This window comes from Triturus cristatus, chromosome 3_1 (assembly GCF_964204655.1).
Source record: "Triturus cristatus chromosome 3_1, aTriCri1.1, whole genome shotgun sequence".
Classification (NCBI taxonomy): Eukaryota; Metazoa; Chordata; class Amphibia; order Caudata; family Salamandridae; genus Triturus; species Triturus cristatus.
This window is the reverse complement of record NC_140583.1, coordinates 841,531,036-841,539,815: the sequence shown is the minus strand read 5'-3', so window position 1 is coordinate 841,539,815 and position 8,780 is coordinate 841,531,036. Positions and strand designations below refer to the sequence as shown.

At 45.7% G+C, this 8,780-nt stretch overlaps 1 protein-coding gene across 1 annotated transcript; it reads right to left on the bottom strand.

Moving 5' to 3' along the window:
• Positions 1 to 1,821: 1,821 nt before the first annotated feature.
• Positions 1,822 to 7,464, bottom strand: EVX2 (even-skipped homeobox 2). The gene is made up of 3 exons (XM_085646407.1): positions 6,924 to 7,464; positions 5,934 to 6,169; positions 1,822 to 4,243 (listed from the first exon to the last, which is right to left on the bottom strand). The coding sequence occupies exons 1-3, from the start codon at positions 7,342 to 7,344 to the stop codon at positions 3,650 to 3,652; spliced, it is 1,251 nt and encodes a 416-aa protein (XP_085502533.1). The 5' UTR covers positions 7,345 to 7,464; the 3' UTR covers positions 1,822 to 3,649.
• Between the last annotated feature and the right edge of the window lie 1,316 nt (positions 7,465 to 8,780).

The window sequence follows — 8,780 nt, the reverse complement described above, 5'->3', positions numbered from 1 at the left end:
CTATTAGCCGCGAAATAAAGAAAATATAAAATATATTAAACAACCTACACATTTATTTTCTTGTCAAAAACAATTCGGCACGGTGACAGACAGTGTTCTGCGTTTTATGATGAATCCTTTTTTTGCACTTTGCCCACTGGAGACACAAAATGATGCTGTTTTCTGGACAGGATTTTGTTTAAAGGGGGGGGGGGGTCTGTCTTCTCCCGTTTGTTCTGCCATCTATCTCAATGCTCTTGTTTTTAAGGGTTACAACCCCTGCCTTGGTAAATAGAGATTAAAAAACACGACGATATATCACCCAGGCCAAATGTGCTGCTATGAACCAGTTTCTTTAATGGAGACGTGGTGCAAACACAGAACAAAAAACTTATCTCCCAACCCCCTGGGATCAATCGAGCGTACATTCAAGCAAACTGCAATTAAAGGCGGTATCAGCTTGTATCATTTAGAGCTAATGCAATAATAATGGCAACTTACAGGCCCAGCTTGGCTTTGAGATGGCAGCCGCTGTATTCCCTGCAGTTTTGACGTCGTTGTAATTAATGCCAGGGAGAGCCGCTGGTAAGGAACACTCCGTGTAGGATACCTTGGTTTAATCGGACAGAATTAGGCCGCTCTGAACACACCATTGACTCCTGCATTATCAATCGAAATATCGACTCCGCGATTCTTGCTTAAATACACAACTCGAGCGGTGCGGCCGCGGCGCAGTTCCTTTTGGTTCTGCCTGGCCTGTGTGTTTTTTTTGTGTGTTCTCTCAGCAGATGGGAGGCGTGATTCGCGTCGGAGCGGCTGGGAGACGTCCCCTGCATTATTATAATGCGATCAGGGGCACGAACATTGTTATAAATAGTATCGCCCTGGCCGAAGCCCGAAAGAGATTTCTGAAAACATAACCAAATGTAAAGAGATCGCCTCTAGTTTGTGTTCATGCTCGACGTGACGCCTGTGCGCTATGAAATCAATATTCGGATGTGTTTCCGCAAAAAGTCTGCAAGTTGTGATCACCTGGACTGGATTCCCCAAAGGTGTTTTCTATGCGCACAGTAAAAACGTTACTGATGTGATGCATGGTTTATGGAGCAGTTCTGTTTATGTTAAACAAAGGAATAACATGCTTTTTTTTTAATATAAATACACACGCTAGCATCATTTTAAAGGACATTTATTTTACATGACGAAACACAATAAATAACATAATATACAAAGCTCTGTAATTATTGCACATTTGTAAAATATATTACAGTAAATTTATACAGCCAGTATTTTTATAGCTCAGAGACAATATTTACAGCTATACATATTTCCTCCCGGCCCAACGGACCTAAAATATAAAGCATCTACATTAATTTTACCAACCGGCGACCTTGCGATTATTTTATGTCTCAGGAGAATGTAAACATTATTGCCCAAAATTATGTTAGATACATTTAGCACGCGGAAACAAATGATTTAAAAATCAAAGATAAACCTGGAAAAAAAGAGTGCTATGCCCTTGTCTATTTACTTAACCATTCAATATATTAATTTTAAAAAGTAGTATTTCTCAGTAAACAATATATGAAATGAAAAATAGTAGTCCTACGACTGATTTTACAAATTAAAAGGTATGCTTATTAACATCCAATAAAGGAGGGTTTTATTGGTTGGTATATATCTATCTGTGTGTGTATATATATATATATATATATATATATATATATATATATATATATATATATATATATACTCCTACAACGGCAAATTACTTGAGGGCTTCAACTGAGGACCTCATTATGTGAAGACTGAATTGGCACTGCAGGGAGCGTTATGGAAATATTTCGGTTTGATTTAATGAGGTTGTTCACTAGAAGAATATCAACTTAAAAAAGAAAAGTCTACCCAGGGCGTCCGAGGTACCAAAATGAAAATTGGCAATTCAGATGACAAGAGCGCGGCTTTCTTCTGTGAAATCACGCCGGGAAACAGATAGAACATTAAATAACATATATTCTGTGCACAAGAACAATGTTTTATGTGCCCAGTCTCTTATCTGTCTCTTCTAATGACTTCCCTTAGCGGGTTGTTAGTATTTGACAGCAGGTCTCTGTGCGGGGAACTTTTTACCAATTCCACATTCAAAGGAGGTCCATCAGAGAACATGATTGGCAATTTTCGTCATAATCTTCACATTATTAGCATCAAAACTGACATGGCTATAACACTGGTTTTTTGATTCGCCTTTCTTTAGGTTCAGGGAAGTCCCTCCAGTAGCAATGCATTAAACAGATTCGAGTCCCTCCAGTAACAAGGGGTTGGTAGCAGATCTCAGTTACCGAGTGACGGCTTTCAGAGGCAAAACAGGCAGACTTGTCTGTAGAATAGTCTCAGATTAATGTATACATATTCAAGTATTTCCAGATAGACTTTTGCGCAAACCAATGCCATGGAAGTAACATCGTTTAACAATGGCCGCCGATGCACTCTAATATCATAGTGCCTAAGAGGCCGAAAAGTAGCGAATTGTCGCTGTATTTTGCAAGTAGTCTTCAAAATATTTTTGGGGTGGTAGATATAGACCATGTGATTCGCTCAACAGTTAGTTGCAAATAACTATAATGTATAACCCTGGTGGAAATGTCAGTGGTCATTGGCACCGTTGTATGTGTCACTGATTGTAGTGATCCCTGACTCATAAAATGTATTTTTTGTTCCTCTGTTTATCATAGTCAGTTCATATGTAGATGTTCGAACCCCATTATGACAAGGTCATATTATAGTTCTCTTCTTGTAACCCGACAACTGGAATTTCCACCAAGAAACAGTTTCTATAGACACACTCGAAACAAGAGTGAAGCAACTCGATATGTCTGATATTCGGTATGGTGTATACGAGATGGACACGTTTGATAATTCGAAAATCATGTTTATATCTCATATAGCAATTTGGTACTCTAATCCTACATAAACTCTTTTTTTCGTCCAGTTTAGTGGTGGAAGAAAAAAAAACCTGCCATAAAAACGAAAAAGGTACATTTTCGATGCGTGGCCCTGCTACACACTTCAAGCAATTTTTCTGACAAACGCAGTACAGTATGGCACCTGAATACTGGCAATTCTGGGAGTGGCTGGTGTGGATAGAGGGATGACATGATGCCTGACAGTTTAAGCGCTCCAATTCGGCTTGTCAATAGCACAACTCCTGAAAAGCCTGGGGCTCTGAACTCTGGAGACATACTTCCGATTGGGAGTTTATTCTTTGTGCCCACTGGCACTAGGAGTCATTAGTCTGGAGTGCTAAGATACCAAGCTCAGTAGGCTCTGTACTTTGCAGAACAACTTCCGGCGAAAGCTGAGTGCCACGTGCCATTGCTGTTCAGTGAAACCTCTTCAGGGCTGTTTCCTTTACTTTGGAGAGCCACTTTTGGTAAAAGTTGTGCCATTAGTGTGGAGTGGCACCACTTCATGTCCCTTACAGAGCTGTCCACGGGCCACTTCCTGGCCTTTGCAGAGCCACTTCCGGTAAAGTCATCTGCCATGTGTCTCTCTGCAAAGCTGATTCCGGCTGGTGATCCACTCAGGGGCACCCACGGGAGCCCTTTGCAGAGCCGCTTCCGGTGCAAGTCCTTCTAGCCTCGGGCGCCTCGGGGGGCTTCTTCCGGGTCAGCTACCTGGTGAGCGGCGCCTCGTCGCGCTGGTCCGGGGCGGAGACGGAAGTTTTGCTCAGCACGGCCGCAGAGTAGGGCAGGAAGCTGCTCTCGGAGCGCTGCGGCGCCGCGGTGCACGCGTAGTCGGCCCCGCGGGAGCCCAGCGCGCTCTGGCTGCTGTGGCAGCTCAGGCAGGAGCAGGGCGAGGAGCTGGGCGGCGCCGAGGCGGCGGCCACCGCGGCGGCTGCGGCGGCCGAGGCCGCGCCGCTCAGGCCGGAGGCCGGGGACTGGTAGAGGCCCGGGTGCCGGAAGCCGCAGAGCAGCTCGGGCCGGGAGTAGGGGTGCGAGAGGGCGCGGAAGGTGTCCAAGGGCCGCATGGAAGCAGCGAAGGGCGAGGCGGCCGCTCCAGAGGCGGCAGCGGCGGCAGCCGCCGCGGTCACGCCCACGTGCGGGTAGTAGTGCAGGGGCACGTGCGAGTGGAAGGGGTAGGGGAGGCTGCCGGTGGCCGCGGCGTGGGTCATCATGTAGGTGTAGAAGCTGGGGTCGGCCGGGTGAGGCCAGGACATGGCCAGGCGCTGCCGCTTGTCCTTCATGCGCCGGTTCTGGAACCAGACCTGCGGAGAGGAGAGAGAGAGAGTTAGAACCGCCAGCACCTACCCAGGGCAAGGCCTGGTCACACTGCTGGAGAAATGAGGATCTGGTTACATGAGGTTTATTCAGAGAGGTGCATAACTCGTGGTGGCCCATTACTCTTGCCCGCACACAATGCATGGAGAAACTACTGCAAACCATGGCCGTTGTTTAAATAAAAACAAATAAGCGCAAACGATCATACAATCGTTTGGCCTTTCTTTGCCTAAAGTGTGATCGCGGGTGCTAGTTTTCATGGCCATACAAATCTCTTCTCAATGTAACATCCCCGAAATGCACTTTAATGCTGTCCAACAAGGAACCTTCCTGTCTTTTCAGGAACACTGGATAAACAGTGTACGCAGAATGTGGTGTAATATCACCTAGAGGCTCAGAAATGAGACCAGTCTTCCCGTCTGTATTATTCAATAACAATTATTATTGTAATTAATTTGTATTGTACTGAATCCAGTCATAATTATTACTTTGTGTATCTTGTAACACTGTCCCTACAGTAAGACACGGCCATGCATTCTCAAAGCAGTATACTTAAAGAAGGATGCATCGGTTCCCACAAAGTACATATCTCCATATAATAGTTCACGTCAAAATTCAAAGTCAAAACATCCGATTTTAGCAGAAATAATCGGCTATTAAAGGTAGATCCGCAACATCACATATTGGTCACTATTTTGGCCGTGGTTGTATATTTAAGCATGTTCTTCAAACTCGTATGCCGTTTAGGATCAAAATAAAACTAAAGAATGCAACTATGCACTGTAATCAAACATTGCTCCATATTAAGATTTTATATTAAAATATAATATTTGGGCACTAACTGCATATTTGTCGAACAGACACTGCCAGTCTCTGTGAGGATGTTCCAGAACTGTTTTTGTTTATTGCAGTTTCGCTGGGAGAACAATTATACAACTGCACCAGTCTAGTTGAATGTATACTTTTCGTACATTAGAGCAGCTCATTAATGCTATTAATCTGTCATCGAACGATTTTTGGTGACAATTTATCTTCTAGCCCAAACCACAATTATCCTTAAAAAATGCTAGTTTATTATTTTAGTCCCAGAGCATTGATGTGGCTTTGAGATCGCATTAACCACCATACTAAGAGTATGCATAGTGCAGTATAATGTGTATTACTGTTAGCAAAGGTAACTATATCCGCATGTACAATGTTCTTCAGGGAATAATGTGATCTGTGCAGTAGTATTTTTGGCGTCGTTTAACCCTTCTCTTATTATAACAAAACAAGTAAAAGCACAGCTACAAGGATATCAAGTTAAACGGCACAAGTCAGTGTAACCAACATTACTTTTGACGTTTTTATCTGGCTAACTGGCAGTAGTGTTCTGGCTGTGGAGTGCTACGGGCTGCTTACAAACATTCACGCCGATGTTTTTCCCCTGTGGGATAATTTATAACATCAGTTAATAACCATTAACAATGTAGTGGTGAAAATCACCAGACTCACTAGGCTGGTCTGCACTTGTTTATGTGCCTTCACGTTTCTGAAATTATGTAGTTTAAGGGTTCTGTCAACTGGGAGAACACTGGACTTGTTTCTAGGTGAAAACTACCCGGCGCCCTGGCCATGATTCTCAGTGGACGATTCATCGCGCGTTATAGTAGGTGAAGCACAGATGGCAGATGGTACCTTGATGGTGGTCTCCGGCAGGTTGAGGGCTGCGGCCAGCTCACATCTCCGCGGCCGGGAGACATAGTTCTCCCGGTAGAACTCCTTCTCCAGGCGGGCGATCTGCTCCCGGGTGAAGGCCGTGCGGTATCTCCGCACCTGGTCCGCTGCCGAACCGGAGCTGCCCACGTTACCGCCACTGAGGTGGGAAAGGCCGGACCCTCCCGAGGAGCCGCTGCTGCTGCCCTCCGAGTACACTGGGAAGAGACAGTAAAAACACGTGAGGAAAGACGCACACGGAAACAAACACGGGTATTAGTTCAAAGAAAAATGCATGGAATATATAGCCAAAATTCGATCGCTTAGAATGAATCCTGCCAGCCTAGGATGCACATTGCTGCCCTTCACAGAATCCACCTATTTTTGTAAGCACTTCAGTAATAAAGCATGTCCAATAAAGGAGCTGATTCAGACCCAGGCTGCGGTGCCACTGCAATGACCAATTTTGTACCGAATTCAGCGCCACAGCAACGCCGAAGTGTACTCGGCACCTGAGCGTCAGCTGCGTGTGCAGGCGAAACAATTTTACATTGTTGTGGCCACATCAAGTCTCAATCGTCTTTGCAATGAAACGAACAACGTCCCTAATGCTCCCCTATTTAAAATGTGTTGTAAAAATCTTAAAACAAAACTAAATCGTGACATTGAATTGGGAACGATAATCGTTCCGTGTTCTTGGCACATTGTAATTATATCTGATATGGGTTGTTCTAAAATGACTATTGTAGTATAGTTTGTTTTTAGTAAAATGTTATTTGGCAAGGCAACAACTCTTTTAAAAAGCTGAGTTAAACGTGAAAATAATTCGATATCATGAAATAATGCTTCTGTTGCCTCCCTGGCAGTGTTTGTTTCCTAAAGGCCTCCATTTTTGTGTAATCCTAATCCTAGAATAGCGCTTGGAAGTTCCCGCGTGTTTAGCGCTTGCATCCGGAACGCAGATCGAGTTACCTTTGTTGTTCTCCTTGAGCTGGCCTCCGTGCAGGCTGCCCGGGGAGCGCAGGGAGGAGCAGCCCACCTCCACGTCGCTGCTCATGTCCGAGTCCTGCCCCACCTCGGAGTAGTGGCCGTGCTTCTTGCGGGGGTCCGCGGATCCCATGTCCGAGCCGGCGGGGCTGCCTCCGTTCTGGTGCGAGAGCCCGAAGAGCGAGTCTATCTCGAACTTCCCTTTCCCCGGGATGTCTCCCAGGGCGCCGTGCATGGAGGCGGAAGTGAGTCGGGGGCTGAGCCGGGATCCGTGGTGGGCATTTTCCAGGGCCTCTAGCACAGCGTTTCCAGTGGAGTCCGACAGCCCAGAGAGCCTCTTGACAGTGGTGGGACTCTGCAGCCCCCGCTCCATCAGGACCATCTCCTTTCTGATTCTCTCCATCATCTCGCCTTCAGTGGAAAAAAAAAAAAAGAAAGCCAGTGAAAGTTGCAGGGCTGGTCCCGCGCTAATGATGATCCGGAGCAGGAGCTGATTCGCATTCAATCCGGCGAGGGGCTCGCAATGATGTGCTCTCCCTCTGAGCGAGGCGTGGGAGCAGTGGCTGCCAGGCGAGGGGGTGACTGGTCACAATGACCCATACATCCTTCCCGGCCCGAGTGTCATTCATCAAAAAGTGCGCTGCTCATTAAGGTGCGGGTGACGCCGCCGGAGGAATCATTTATTGTAACAGGTTTATAAGCAAATAAATAGCCGCCCCTGTCAGGGGATAACGGAGGCACTTCTGAGCAGCCGGCCCGTCCAGATAGAGCAGCAGAGAGAAGGGAAGAGGGGCGAGTCCTGTCCTCCGCCCCATCACACGCCGCCCGAGCTGCACTGGGGTTTGGCCTCAGGGGGCTCAAATTGACAGTCTGATTAATAAAATGAGGCGTGCAACATTTCCCCCTTCATTTAGGGACATCATTATGCTCTGATTTTTGTTTTGTTGCCTTTTAGTTCCTAATGATGCAGGTTCTGTCTCATTTTTCTCCCACATATCTTGTTTTGTGAACACCACTTCCTGCTTTTATTTCCAGCTTCAGAGACATTTTAGGGCATAACCCCGGAGCATGCTGGCATTGGTGTGCACCAGGATCGTGTTAGACACACGCCTTCTCTGCATCTGTTTCATTTATTCTGTCTCAGGCTTGGATTTTACTGTTTAAACGAATTTTCCAACAGATAGTTCTTTTAGAGACGCCTTTTGTAACAGGAGTGTCTGGGCTCCTCGGTATGCACACTTGTCTTGTGTTGTACGAGTCGACTCTGCCTTTCTTCACATCAGACTTTTCAGCATATCATTTTTTTGATGAACATTGCTGAACAAGAAGGCCCTTCTTGAAGGCGTGTGTGCAGATGTTGACCTTTACGCGAATATCGACACTTTTTGTGGTTAGGTTTGATGTGTATGAAAACATGCAGGGCACTGTGATATTTAAAAGCAAGGCATCGGTTTAATACGCTGTAATCTAGTTCCTAATGACTGTTCTCAATGGCACGCTTAGATTTAGATCCGTTCACTTTTCCACGCATATCAAAGTCGAGGGATCCCTAAAATCCACAAGGGCTTTCTGTGTTCTCAGAGTTGGTCATAAAGGTGAATTTGTGTGGCAACTTAATAAGTGTATACAGAAGGCCATTTCCGAGAAGAACAGACTCCTTCTATGAATGTTATTGCCTTGCTAGACTCCCTAAATGCGTGTTATTACCATGGCAGTGCCGATTCCTTAAACCAATGCTATTGACAAGGTGGATTGCCAAGGCAGACTCCTTAAAGTCAATACCCTTGATATGAATGTCATTGCGAAGGCACGCGCTGCATAATACATGAGTAATTGCCAGCA

Coding starts and splice junctions, on each gene's coding strand:
- EVX2 (XM_085646407.1), bottom strand. CDS start 7,344: ATGATGGAGAGAATCAGAAAGGAGATGGTCCTGATGGAGCGGGGGCTG. Junction 6,170..6,923: donor GCTCAAGGAGAACAACAAAG/GTAACTCGATCT, acceptor GTCTCTTCCCAG/TGTACTCGGAGGGCAGCAGC. Junction 4,244..5,933: donor TGCCGGAGACCACCATCAAG/GTACCATCTGCC, acceptor TCCTCTCCGCAG/GTCTGGTTCCAGAACCGGCG.